The sequence below is a fragment of the Tachypleus tridentatus genome, chromosome 10, assembly GCF_004210375.1.
Source record: "Tachypleus tridentatus isolate NWPU-2018 chromosome 10, ASM421037v1, whole genome shotgun sequence".
In the NCBI taxonomy this organism is placed as follows: Eukaryota; Metazoa; Arthropoda; class Merostomata; order Xiphosura; family Limulidae; genus Tachypleus; species Tachypleus tridentatus.
The window spans coordinates 16,085,170-16,100,341 of record NC_134834.1 but is presented as its reverse complement, the minus strand read 5'-3'; the positions used below and the strand labels follow the sequence as shown (position 1 = coordinate 16,100,341).

The 15,172-nt window shown below is 36.6% G+C and overlaps 1 protein-coding gene across 1 annotated transcript in view; it reads left to right on the top strand.

The window, feature by feature from the left end:
• LOC143228779 (glycine receptor subunit alpha-4-like) overlaps positions 1–15,172 on the top strand; it is a 51,346-nt gene that overhangs the window by 21,229 nt on the left and 14,945 nt on the right. Inside the window, exons 2-7 of the mRNA XM_076460133.1 lie at positions 38–147; positions 1,040–1,104; positions 6,041–6,315; positions 7,499–7,581; positions 10,296–10,430; positions 12,022–12,251. Of these exons, the coding sequence (XP_076316248.1) occupies positions 38–147; positions 1,040–1,104; positions 6,041–6,315; positions 7,499–7,581; positions 10,296–10,430; positions 12,022–12,251 (898 nt within the window). The remainder of the gene's footprint in view (positions 1–37; positions 148–1,039; positions 1,105–6,040; positions 6,316–7,498; positions 7,582–10,295; positions 10,431–12,021; positions 12,252–15,172) is intronic.

Below are 15,172 nucleotides of genomic sequence, written 5' to 3'. Positions count from 1 at the left end.
CTGACCTGACCATTTTATTTTAAATCTTGTTTTATAGATTGTTTCTGACCGGAAGTACCGCTAACTGCAATGTGCAAACAGAAGAAACTAACATTTCTGATGCACAATTTCAAAAGTTAAGTAATTTACCACCGGTAATCGACAAAGGTAAGTTAAACCATTTTAAAATTTCAGCAGTTTAGATGTAACAAATTATTATATCTTGGTACCATTAACACTATTTCAAGTTTTACTTGAAAGGGTGGAGCAAATTCTTATGGACATCTAGGGGTCACTTATTCTCTGGAAGCTTTTGGATTTATTTTTTTAAAAGTTAAAATGCTGCAGTACGTGTCCTAGTGTTGGAACTTTAAAGCAAATTTAGTAGAAACATAAAACTAGAACTTTATTGTCCAGTACGTCTGACCTCTTTCAGGGGGATTGATTTCTTACCTTTTCCCCACAACTGGGTGACATCATCAGGTACCTAAGAAAATATTAGGACTCCTTGTGAACATGATAGCTTACTATTTTGTTAACTACTTGCTATTAATTATTCCCATTTTAAGTGTGTAAAAAGTGGTACTTCATCATCCGGCTTATCTGTACTTTTTGATGGGGATTTCACCCATTCTCACTCACTACCAGGTGTCTTTAAAATCTAAGAAATAATCAGGACTCCTAGTAATAATGGTGGGTCGCCGTGTTGTTTACTTCTTGTTTATGTTAGCTGTTTAAAACTGGTACTTTATTGCACGATAACTCAATACCTCTCTCTTCCCCCTAGTTGATGACGCTAACTAGTACCTTTAGATCGTAAGTTGGTGGCAGGAGTGGTTGATTGCCAGTACGTTTATCACTTATTATTTTATGTGTGGTCATCAAAGTATCTTTGTTGGTACCAAAATAACTGTAATGGTAGAACATCATCTGGGGAATTTCATTTCATGTCTAAAACATATGTTTTAACAGAATAAATAGTCACCTATTTAACACGTTAATCATCATAATGTACCACTATTGTAAAAGTGTTATCTTCTTTTTGATTTTGTCTGTACAGAGCCGATATTAATTGAGACAGAATTCTATGTAGAAGATGTAAATTCCATTAATGCATTGGACATGGTAAGTTTATTTTTATTATTATTTTTTATATTGTTGTATATTACGTTTTGTTTTTGTTTCCAAATTTGGACGTTTGTATTGTTTTTGGCCGCAGGGAGTTTTGGAACGTTATTGAAAACGTAATGAAGGATTTGTAAGTATGTGTTTTTCTTACAGCAAAGCCACATCGGGCTATCTGCTGAGACTACCGAGGAAAATAGAACCTCTGATTTTAACGTTGTAAATCCGTAGACTTACCGCTGTAATAGCGGGGTGGTGGTGGTGAAGGTAAGAAACAACTTGAGCCACGTAACTTTTAATTCGATTTCGGCTAGAACGAATTATTATCGAACTGTAGGTGATTGATTATTGAGTTAGCCAATTTGTTAGTCAGATTTTTTTTAGCATTTTCTAAAGTCAGTGAAAACGTGGTCAAATAAACAATTTCGAGTATTTCTCTGCTAACCAATGGTATTTTAAGAAATGTGATACTGAAAATGCAATACCAGAATTCACTTCCACAGTTCATAAAATTTTGAATGACAATTTGAAGCGGCCCGGCATGGCCAAGTGTGTTAAGGCGTTCGACTCGTAATCCGAGGGTCGCGGATTCGCATCCCCGTCGCGCCAAATATGCTCGCCCTCACAGCCGTGGGGGCGTTATAATGTTACGATCAATCCCACTATTTGGTGGTAAAAGAGTAGCCCAAGAGTTGGCGGTGGGTGGTGAGGGCTAGCTGCTTTCCCTCTAGTCTTACGATGCTAAATTAGGGACGGCTAGCACAGATAGCGCTCGAGTAGCTTTGCACGAAATTCCACAAAAATAAAACAAACAAACTTTTGCCTGAGCTTAGCACGGTATGTTTGTAGGAAGTTGGAAACGAAAGGAACAATGTAGGAAACAAAATATAAAAACCGGAAGTTACGTTGTCAATGAAATCAAAATTGAGTACGGTGTACCACAAGGTTGTGTTCTGCGCCCTATTTTATTTGTGATGGTTATAAGTGGTTAATACGACTTAAAAATATAAAGCGAGACTTGACTTCTGAGATGTTAATTTTTACTGAAAACGATGAACTGGTTTATGTTGTTGTTGTTTTGAATTAAGCACAAAGCTACTCAATGGGCTATCTGTGCTCTGCCTACCACGGGAATTGAAACCCGGTTTTTAGCGTTATAAGTCCGCAGACATACCGCTGAGCCACTGAGGGGCAAATTGGTTTATAAGCACCAATTTACTTTGAGATGTTGAGAAAACTAAATATATTAATTTTAGATATGAGAAAAATCAAATAAATTGTCGCCGCTCTGTTTACTGTAGTGATTTAATGTGTAACTGTCCGATTATAATATTGACAAAAATTGATTGTTTGAGATATTTAGGGGTTTTCACTGATTGGATGCTGACGTGAAAATCACGTGTTAGTAATATCATGAAAAACTGATGTGATGGAGCAGTGGTTATCTATAAATTTATGAGGCTAATATATGGGGTTCGATTCCACATGATAAACACGACAGGCAGCCCACTGCGACTTTGCTCTAAAGACAGATCAAAACTCGAAACCCGGTTTCTAGCGTTATAAATTCGCGGATATACATACTGCTGTGCCTCTGGAGAATTTGATTTATATTAAATTTCGCGCAAAGCTCCACGAGGGCTATCTGCGCTGACCGTCCCTAATTTAGCAGTGTAAGACTAGAGGGGAGTCAGCTAGTCATCACTACCCACCGCCAAATCTGGGGCTACTCTTTTACCACCGAATAGTGGGATTGACCGTCACATTATAACGCCCCGGGCGAGCATGTTTGGTGCGACAGGGATTCGAACCCGCGACCCTCGTATTACGAATCGAGTCCCTTAACCACCTGGCCATGTAGGGATCTAATATTAAACAATTAAACTTCATGAAACACACATTCAGAACAGGTTCATATGACATTGATTTTTGAATGCCCTCAACTTATTATTTAATCATAGTATCAGCGAAATTTTATAATTTTCAGAAAAACCACATTCTAAAATTTCCCTCCTCTTATCTTTGTTACGAAAACTAATTCTGTATAAATATGGAAGCCGAGAAGACCATTTACTGTAAACACAGTAGTTAACGTTCCGGCCTGCGAATCTCAAGGTCTGTGGGCTGGCTGTGCTCTGCTAACCACGGGTACCAAAACCTAGTTTATAGCGTTGTTTCTTCGCAGTGAAGGAAGTAAATATCTGCTATTTAATCTCAGCTGTCTTAATGCAGACTGGAGATTAGAAATAATTACTGAACTAAACAGAATAACAAACTTCAGGTTTATATGAAATTATTACTATAGACATACGGCCACAGACTTCAGGTTTATATGAAATTATTACTATAGACATACGACCACAGACTTCAGGTTTATATGAGATCATCACTGAAGACATACGACCACAGACTTCAGGTTTATATGAAATCATTACTGAAGACATACGACCACAGACTTCAGGTTTATATGAAATCATCATTGAAGACATATGACCACAGACTTCAGGTTTATATGAAATTATTACTATAGACATACGACCACAAACTTCAGGTTTATATGAGATCATCACTGAAGACATACGACCACAGACTTCAGGTTTATATGAAATCATTACTGAAGACATACGACCACAGACTTCAGGTTTATATGAAATCATCATTGAAGACATATGACCACAGACTTCAGGTTTATATGAAATCATTACTATAGACATACGTCCACAGACTTCAAGTTTATGTGAAATCATCATAGTTATAAATAAGACCACAGACCTCAGACCAATAAGACTTTTTGAAAATACTCGACGTTTTGACTTGTGCCTTTGTTCTCAATATATTTTTAATTTAGACTAAAAGGAGAACAGGAAGTCCAAACCACCCGTCGTAAACTGTTAGTTTATTATAATAGAACGAATGAGTAAGTCGAAACGTCGGGTATATCGAAATTTAATTTATCCGGAGGTTTTTCGTCAAGTATATATTTAAAGCCTGCTAACATAAGTTTATTATTATTCTAATTACATTTCTTTGTCTAGTTGGCCAGGTGGGTTAAGACGTTCGAATCGTATTCTGAGGGACGTGGGTTCAACTCTCCGCCGCACCAAACATACTTGCCCTTTCAGCTGTGGGGACGTTATAATATTTCGGTCAATCCCCCTATTCGTTGATGAAAGAATAGCCTTGACAGTGAGGGGTTATTACTAGCTGCCTTCCCTCTAGTTTCACACTGCAAAATTAGGGACGGCTAGTACAGATAACCCTCGTGTAGCTTTGCGCGAAAGTAAAAAACAAACACACTTTGTGTACTTCTAATTGTTTGCTGTCGTACGTTAAAATCGCTTCATGTTACGTAAAGCAAAGAAAACCTTTTCACTGATTATTTGAAACCCTCTTTGTACATATGTATTACGTAGACGGTTAAGTACCTGCTAGAAGTGCGCTTTGGGTGGGAAAAGACGACTGGAAAGGATCACAAGCTGTCATTTTTAAGCCAATCTTGTCACGTTTAACTCCATTCTTAATACAACCGTTCTGCTTGTAACATTTATTCAGCAATGTATTACGTCAAACTTCCTTTTTTAGTCTTATAAAAGTGGTTATTATGCCTAAAATTAATCCATGAATAACGATCTCGAACTTGGACACTCAAACGAAGTTATTTTTGAAGTCAAGGTCCAGTTATTAAAATACATCTGGATTCACCGAAATTAACTCTGATAAATATATCTTTTATAGTGTACACTTTGAAAAAATAGGTGTCGCTTCTGTAGTGTAAGCGAAAAGTGTTTACAAATGCGTAATTATAAGTGTAATTAAAACATAATAATATTTTCAAGTAGTTTATGATTTATTACCTTTGTTTCATTAGCAATAGCTTATGATTTTTTTACCATCTTTTCTCCAACAGTTTCGTAAAATCTTTGAATCACCTCGAGTTATTATTTTTATTCCTCTTACATTCAGGTGGTTACGGCACTCGACTCGTCATCTGAGGGTCACGGGTTCGAATCCCATCGCACCAAACGTGCTCGTTCTTTCATCCGAGGTCTATCTGTGAGAGCCGTCCCTAATTGGGTAGTGTAAGATTAGAAGTAAGGCAGCTAGTCATTACCACCCACCGCCAACACGTGGACTACTCTTTTACCAACCAATAATGGGACTAACCGTCTGATTCTAAAGTCCCCACGACTGAAAGGGCGAGCATGTTTGGCGTTACTGGGATTCGAACCCGCGACCCTTGGATTACGAGTCGAGTGCCTGTACTACCTGGCCATGCCGGGCATTTTTTGGGGGGCTAGATGTATACACAATGTGATAAAATTAAACACTTCTTTAACAACTATACTAAAAATAATAAAAGTGTAAGACGTCAATGTTTATGTGCAAAGGGAACTAGATCTCCGCAATTGTATGCATATTTCTGTCAAAGAATTGTGTACTTTATTGTTTATGTTCAAAATTATGACGTATATTTATCAGTTGATTACGATGCACTAATACACATGTGTATATACACGCCCCCTGCTAGTACAGTGGTAAGTCTACGGATTTACAATGCTAAAATCAGGGGTTCGATTTCCCTCGGTTGGCTCAGAAGATAGCTCGATGTGGCTTTGCTATAAGAAAAACACGCAAGTTTAAACACAGAGTTGGAACGTCTTTGGAAATTTTCTTTCTTAAATAATGATTTAGGTTTTCAGTAATAAAACTCTCGCAAGCTATGGAGCGCAAGAGCACGTGACTGGAAAATATTAGTAATTCGCTAGATGTGATGAAGGCGTGAGTGGTTATCAACCAATTACAGATAACGTTATTCGAACTTTAAACCATATATCTTAAAAGAAACTTAAGTTTATTCGATAACTCCAATTTAAACATTGAAAATGCCTCAAAAGAACTAATTTAAAATGAATTAAGGCTTTCACATCTCCTTCAGGACTTTCGCTTGGACTACTTTTTATGGCATAGCTGGAACGTTACAAGGAAATTCTGTAAGCAGTACAAAACCCTTCTTCGTAAGTTTGGGCTGCTTACGGACCAGAAAGGTATCCCCGCTGTTGTCTCCCAAAATCAACTACATTATTTTTGGATTCCCGACACTTACGCCACAAACGCTAAAAGTGTTCATACACCATCTGAAGCTTCTTCTACGAAAGTGTTAAGAATAACTCTAAAAGATTCGGACATTTGTGAAATGGAATATACAGTCAGGTAGGGGTCGTGTTTGAACTTAATTTGGGGACATTAAGAATGTTCTGGATTTCTCAACACTTTTCCATAATTTAAGGAAAGAAATAGAAAAATCAGATTTTCATTCATATGTTCCAGTAACACGTGCACTTCCTGTTCTTCATTTTCTATTCTTTAACAATAGGTTCTGATGTTTCCATCTTGTTTTCTTCAACAATAGGTTATGATTTTTACCTTATTTCGTCAACAATAGATTATGATTTTTACCTTATTTCGTCAACAGTAGATTATGATTTTTACCTTATTTCGTCAACAGTAGATTATGATGTTTACCTTATTTTCATCAGCAGTAGGTTATTCCTTTTACCTTATTTTCGTTAACAATAGATGATATTTACCTTGTTTTCTTCAACAGTAGCTTATGACATTACCTTATTTTTTAACAATAGGTGACTAAATATCCTATTTTCTTTAACAATAGCTTATGACTGGTTACCTTATTTTATTCAATAATATGATATGACTTTTTATCTCATCTTCTTCAACAGTTTCGTAGAATATTTGAATCGTCTCGAGTTATTATTTTAATTTGCGTTACGTAGCAAACTGTTAGATTTTATTATATAAATCCAGAATTATTTGTTTTTACTGTTTTTATTAAATCGAGGCGTTCTTTCACCAATAATTTCTTATTCATATGTGTATTTCTTTAACACAAACCAATTCAGAGGCCAGACAATACTTTACTGACTTCTGACTGGTGTAGGATAGATCATATCATAATAACTCTCAATATAAGGAAAATATTTAACTTCTCCGAAAACGGTACATAGAAAACAAATGAGAAAATTTTGCTTTTATAGAAGTTATTTTAGTTTAATTACGCCAAAGTAGTCTTCAAACGTTTTATGGACATTAAAGGGCACTTGAATTTCTCTGTATTTGAAAAGGGTGGAGAATGCTGAGATTTCATTGGTTAAAAGTGGTGGTTATTTTTAACCAATGAGTTTCCTCTTTACTTCAGCAGTTTGTCTGTGTTCTTCGAACTCAAACATTATTCGCATCAGAGATTAGTTATACGTTTTAAAGGAGGATAAATTAGTTTATCTCAAAACATTATCAACATTATTAATAAATAAAAGCAGAATGTTTTTTTTTGATAAAAGGAAGAAATAAAATATTTTTTCGTTTTTTTAATTTCCAGGTTAGCCGCTGTTGTCGCATGTCAAATGGAATTTAAACATTATCCTGTAGATATACAGACGTGCCCTTTTAGGCTGCGAAGTTGTAAGTGTATTTTTTTTTTTTTTAATGGTCTCTTTAATACAATACCATGAAAAATTCCTAAGAAATTTTGGGACCAATAGTAAATTTAACTGTATCTGTTTGCAAGATGAAAACTTAGCTCTTTGGATGTATATATTTTCTACTGGTGCGTGATTTGTTTGAAATTTCTCGCATAACTATGCGAGGGAGGGCAACAAGTGATCATCAGACACCTTGGGCTATTCTTTTACCAACAAATTCTTGGATTGACCGTTACATTATAATGTCCTCACGGCTAAATGGGTGAGAACATGTGGTTGGGATTCGAAGTCGCCACCTTCAGATTGCGCGTCGAGTTCCCTAACCAACTTGCCATCCCACCTGCGATATTTTACGTTCTAAATGTTTTGTATTTATAATTATTACGAATCTTTGAGTTTGCTTCACACACGCTAGTTCCCAGTGAAGCAAATCCTTCATCAATTATTCCGTCGCGAAATATTTAATTTTTCTAAAACAATTTTAGCCAAAATTTATTTAGATATCCGTTAGTAGATAGTTTTTATTTATTCATCATTGCTTGGTATTTCTTTTCATAACAAAGGACATTTTACTGTTAGGAGGCCGAGTGTGGCCTTGTGTTAGCGTGCCGAACTGAAGATCCAAGGTTCGCAAACCGTTACAGTAATGAAAAAGGAAAAGAAACAAATCCTGTTCTGCTTTTGGGGGAAGGCCCCGGCATGGCCTGACGGTTAAGGCACTCGACTCGTTATCCGAGGGTTGCAGGTTCGTATTCTCTCCATACCAAACCGGCTTGCCCTTTTAGCCGTGGGGGCGTAATAATGAGACGAACAATCTCACTATTCGTTGGTAAAAGAGTAGCCCAAGAGTTGGCGGTGGGTGGTGATGACTAGGTGCCTTTCCTCTAGTCTTACACTGCTAAATTAGGGACGGCTAGCGCAGATAGCCCTCAAGTAAGTTTGCGCGAAATTCAAAACAAACCAAACCAAACCTCTTGGGGGATTGTGGGTGCGTTGTAACATAGGCCATCAAAAGCGTTATTTAAATAAAGTCGTCCACGAGCTGACGGTGGGTGATATTGACCAGATGTATTTCTTCTAATCTGTCACTTCAAAATTAGCTACGAATAGCGAAGACAGCCCTCGAGGAGCTTCGTGTGAAATTCAAACTGTTTCACAGACATTTTTTTTTCCATCAACGGCAAAATTTGTTTGCCTTCCTTTAGATATTTTTCATAAACGAAAACGTTAAGGCGAAACTATGGCAAACCATTGGTTCATAGTAAAAATATCGAACCATAGGATTTGGTTTAATTTGTTTGAAATTACGTACAAGATTATACAATGGGCTATCTCTGTTCTGCCCACCACAGGTATCGAAACCCAGTTTCTAGTGGTGGGAGTTGACAGATATACCGTTGTGTCACTGGGAAGCGAATTACAAAGTTTTTGTATTTAAACGTTGACGTGTTTTATTGAGTTTGGAGTAAAATATAAAATATTTTATTATAGAAGTTTTATAGAAAGATAAATGTTAGGTAAATTGTTTGCGAATGTTTCACGTCTATTTTATCATGATGAAAAATACAAAAATGTAAAAGTTCACTGACATCGATTCTGGTGATTTAAACCTGGCGTTACTGAATTATTGTGTTACACAACTGTTAACAATCCACGCTGACTAAATGCCGTATGTAGTTTGTTAGGCATTACTTAATGTATTATTACGTTTGTTTCGTTCATGTTTGTTTTTTTTTGAGCGAATGGAGAGCCATCTAGCGTTACCTTTACACTTCATAATCTCGACCTTTTGTCGTTTAAGGCCCGGCATGGCCTAGCGCGTAAAGCATGCGACTCGTAATCCGAGGGTCGCGGGTTCGCGCCCGCGTCGCGCTAAACATGCTCGCCCTCCCAGCCGTGGGTGCGTTATAATGTTACGGTGAATCCCACTATTCGTTGGTAAAAGAGTAGCCCAAGAGTTGGCGGTGGGTGGTGATGACTAGCTGCCTTCCCTCTAGTCTTACACTGCTAAATTAGGGACGGCTAGCACAGATAGCCCTCGAGTAGCTTTGTGCGAAATTCCAAAACAAACAAACAAACTTTGTCGTTTAAAGTGTATCTTCTTGTTCATTTTGATAATTATGTTTGTTTGTTTGTTTTTGAATTTCGCGCAAAACTACACTAGGCCTATCTGCGTTGGCTGTCCCTAATTTAGTAGTGTGAGACTAGAGGGAAGGTACCTAGCTAGTCATGACCACCCTAGTCTTGGGCCGCTCTTTTACCAACGAATAATGAAGCTGGTCGTCACATTATAACGCCCCCACGGCTGAAAGAACGAGCATGTTTGGTGCGACGGGAATTCGAACCCGCGACCTTCAGATTACGAGTCGAGCGACCTCTAACGGGCCAACTCCGAATAACTAAAAGCGATTAACGTACATATTGATGCATAATAATGGTAGGAAACGGAATATTCTAATGTTTCTTGGATCGTTATGCAGGTAGGGTTCCGCCATTTTTCCTCCTGCGAGTTACAGTACGTCATTGGACAAAAAAACGTGTTTAGTAGATAGCAAGTTATTCTTCAGACAAATACCAATACTTGTAAAATCTTGCTACATCTTGACGACATTAAATAATTTCGTGAAGTCCAGAAAAAGAAAGGACCTGTGTCGTTTTCATCCTCACATCTTGTTTATTGTTTCTTTGGAACAGACGCATATTCGTCTTCTACGGTCCTTTACCGCTGGAAAAAAAACATTTCGGATGTGCTCATAAACCCGGACCTCAAGCTGTTACAACATAATTTAGAACTGAAGAAAGGCGAATGTAGAGTCGTCACACTATTTGGTAATGTATAAATGTGTCTAGGAGAACTTTCGTTTTGTTTTAGGACACGTAAAATGAGTTTCTGTTTTAATAACAATTTGTTTCGTAGTATTTTTATGGCGTGACGAAATAATGACGTCACGTTTTTCGTGGTAAGTCTACAAACTTAGAACAGATACAGAAATTAATGTGGCTTTAGCTTAAAACATATGCAAATAAACCTTTTTCATACACGCACTCACACAAACACATAGAAAGTGGACAAACTAATTTTACCGAGTGGAGTTTGTCTGGTTTTGCATAAAGCATCCAAACGAGATATCTACGCTGTGTTAGCCATGGGGATCGAACTTCGAAATTTAGTGTTATAAGCTCCGAAACTTATCACTGAGTATCCATTGGTATATCAGTGAATTTTATCTAAATATAAGCATCATGAAATGAACGATACATAAACAGGCAGAGTAAAACAGAAATCTGTTTATTTTATTTTAGAACCAGTTTTGTTTACTCGAAATTAAACCAGTTTTCACTCTTTCTTTTTTTGAGTCTGACATGGCCAAGTGATTAGGGGTTCAAATCCCAACCCCACCAAATTCGCTCGCTCTTTCAGCCATGAAGGCATTGTAACGTGATTTTCAATCCCACTCTTTCGTTAGTAAAGAGTTGGCGGTGGGTGGTAATGTCTAGCTGTCTTCCCTCTAGTCTTTCACTGTTAAATTAGGGACGGCTAGAGCAGATAGCCTTCGTGTAACTTTGCGCGAAAATCAAAACAGAACGAATGAACCAATCAAAAAGCATGATGGGAAGGGTTGAATTCGGAAATGTAAACAACCCGCCGACAAGAAGAAGTCAATACCAAAGTGTCTCATCAAGCAGAAAGTTGACTCGTGTTCCTAAATATTGTATTTCTTTCCAGCATAAGGTAAATTTATGGTTTGAAATGGCGTTTTCAGCAAAGTAATGATGCTAGAAGGGGATGCAAAATTCACGCATCACCATGGCATTCACGTGTTTGAAGAAACGTGCATCGTGAATAGCACGAAGCAATAACCCAATAGAATCATTTCACCACGATCTTACAAAATTAATGAAATTCCTATTAATAATTATAACAACAACAGCTTGTGAAACGCAAATACGGCTTGTAAAAAAATCACTCATTGTGGTGAACGACTTTTACCTCACCCTGTACTAAACCAACTCGGGTCTCCTCGAGTATCTTAACAAACTGGCTAAGCATAAGGATTTTCCTGAGTGAGACAAAGAGATTATTAGAGCTCCCCCCCCCCCACCAAATTATACCCTAATGCTCAAAATTATACAACATTAAGTATCAGATAAGGTTTGCTCAGTTATTTCATTAAGTGCAAGTGGTATACGATGCTAAAACATCACCACATCCATGGGCCCAAAAATAGACCACTAGCCACTCATAACAAGTGGCAACCAATAACATTTCTTCTTGAATATTTGATTTTACGTGTCGCGTTACTGGGCCATTTCGAAACCTCAGTTATTTAAAGATAAATTGGAAGGTGTTGCTTTACTTATAGTTGTGTATTCCAACGTGTATGTTTCAGAATTGGACTAAATTATTCTTGTATTCCAGTGGAATACTCCACTGTATTCGTGGAGTTCAAGTTCGAGAGGCAGATCGCACACCACCTCATGCAAGTCTTTGCTCCAAGTGCTTTGATTGTAACTCTGTCCTGGTTGTCTTTTTGGATGGGTTTGGACGCTATTCCTGGGAGGGTCACTTTGTGTGTGACCAGCCTCTTAGCTCTGTTTACCCAGTTTTCTGGCATAAGGGGTGACCTTCCTCCTGCTTCCTATATCAACGTGAGTATTCGTTTTTATCACTATGAATAATGAACATAACTTCTATTTCCATCTAATATTATGCAACTGTAATTATGAAAGATGAAGTCCCATAAAACTTGCTAAAAGCCGATTAAGCTCCAAGAGCCAAAATCGATAAAACTAAATTGGACAATGTTCAAATGTAAGTAAGTTTCTTTCAAAATTGTTTTTAGAATTTTCGCACCTACAAGAGCTCTCTAACCATAGGTGCCCCTAATAACGAATTGATAAGATAGAAGGAGGGAAAACAAACCAATACAAAGGAACACCTTTATACCTATATTAATAAATATCTAATATCTAAGACATCTAAGCACACCCTCTACATTCCTACACTCAATTACACAACCGCCTTCAAACATGTTGCCAGTTACCGGTCAGTAACCTTTTCTTTCTTTGTGAACCTGACGATGACCGAAGAAGGTCGAAACGTTGTTCGCTCCTCTACATAATGCTTTCTCTACCCATACCAGCTGTTTTTAAATATATAAGAACTGATATTATGCATGACCAACTAAGAAACATTTGGACAGGTACTAATTTTTGTCGCTGAAAAGAAAAAACTGATATAATATCTTTTAAAAAAATGTGGAATATATTCTTTTTCTTAATATACTAATTAACAAATAAAATTTATTCCATAACGAATAATAATTTAAAAGTTATTATGATTTTTTCGTCTTACCAACTATTTAAAAAAATATATTTTTTCCTGGTTTTGCTTTTCATTTAATGTACCTGATTCCACGATCCTGAAAAGAAACAGCAACGACATCATTTCATCTAATTATATTTCACCTTTAACAATAGATTATGGTTTACAGTAAGAAGTAGAGCAGACAAATGAAACCAGCATAGTAAGTACAACCTGAGATAAATAAAGTGTATAGGAAGAGTTATTTGCAGGACTAGGACTTGCACTGCGGTGGGGATACACCTATTATCAGACTGATGTTCTGTTAGTGAGTCTCGTGCGTAAAATAGTATTTGGGCAAAAAAATTGTTATCTATTTGTCACTGAAAAACAGATATACTGAGTGTACGAGTCTGCAAAGCTATGTTTAAGCATTCCATTCACCAACTACAGCCAGTTGGGCAAACAAAGTTGTTTTTGGTAATAGGGTAAATGGAAGAGTGTTAAATAAACAGGGAGTCCATAAATTATTCACCCTATTATAAGGCTTTATAAATTTTCTATAATATGAGCTATCTTAAAACGAATTGCTTTGGGGTTGATAAGTAAAACTAATCACCCAAAGTTATCCCCTAACGGTGGGACAGTGGTAACAATGAGGACATAGAACGTTATAATCCGGGATTTGATTCCCCGCGAGCAAAACAGCAAATGGCCCAGAATGGCTTTGCTCTACAACAAACAAACAAACTTCGGAATTTGGCTTTCCAGTCTTACAATAGTCACATTTTGTTTGAGAAGTGTGAGGATAGATTGTATTTTTAATAAACGGTGTACCCCCTTCTCTATATGGGTCCGACTTATGTAGATATCTCTTTTACTATGGTGTATTTTATATTTTTGTCATTTTGTAGTTTGTACCCTTTGATTTCATTCGTAGGTCTTATATGAAACAGTTTTGATTTTGGTATTGTTGGCTGTAATGTTTGTAATGTCAAAGGTAAAAGGTCGTTCTTGTGTCACTCCTATATCCGGCCGACACCAAATTAATTATTGAGTTACTTATATCGGTTAAAATAACTTGATAACACTTTACCGTGTTTTTGTACTCTTTTATGTTTGTCCACCATTAAGTAACATCGCAAACATTGTTTTTGTTCTATTTTCTGAGTTTCAGTGAAGAGAAACTGTTTTATTCACAAAGAATTTTGTTACGAAGTGTTCGTAAGTAATTAATACAATAAAATACAAGACACACCCTCTGTATATCCATCGAACACCCTTATTCTTACACACAAAACTATGTTGCTAAGTTTCTAGTGTTGTTTATCGATTTGAAAAACGTACACAATATCTTATCCTTTAATTACATTACAGTGCAAAGTCCTGTGAGAAAGTGACAACTGTGCAATTGTTTCCTGCATTGCATGTTATTATTAGAAACATAGTCGGAGTTATAATGTTATCACACTCATGACGTCAACTGAAAATGAGTCGAATTTCGTATTTACCGCGTGATTCGTATACTATTCAAGATGTTTGTAGCCGTGAGAATACAGAGTCTAAAATAGACCAAAATATATCATGAAAGATTAGCTTAATATTGAAATAAATCTAAGTGAAACTCAAGTTTATAAAGATAGAACAAATGTAGAAATAGATCACGGTGTTACTCAACTTTTTAAAGATACAAGAAGTACAGAAATGGACCACGGCGATACCCAACTTTCTAAAGATAAAAGAAGTACAGAAATGGACAACGGCGATACTCAACTTTGTAAAAATCAAAGAAATACAGAAATAGACCACGGAGATACCAAACTTTGTAAAGATAAAAGAAGTACATAAATGGACCACGGAGATACCAAACTTTGTAAAGATAAAAGAAGTACATAAATGGACCACGGAGATACCAAACTTTGTAAAGATAAAAGAAATACAGAAATAGATAATGGCGATACTCAACTTTGTAAAAATCAAAGAAATACAGAAATAGACGACGGAGATACCAAACTTTATAGAGATAAAACAGGTATAGAAATAGACCACGGCGATACTCAACTTTGTAAAGATAAAAGAAATATAGAAATAGACCACGGCGATACTCAACTTTATAAAGATAAAAGAGGTACAGAAATAGACCACGGCGATACTCAACTTCATAGAGATAAAAGAAATACAGAAATAGACCACGGCGATACTCAACTTTATAGAGATAAAAGAGGTATAGAAATAGACCACGGCGATACTCAACTTTATAGAGATA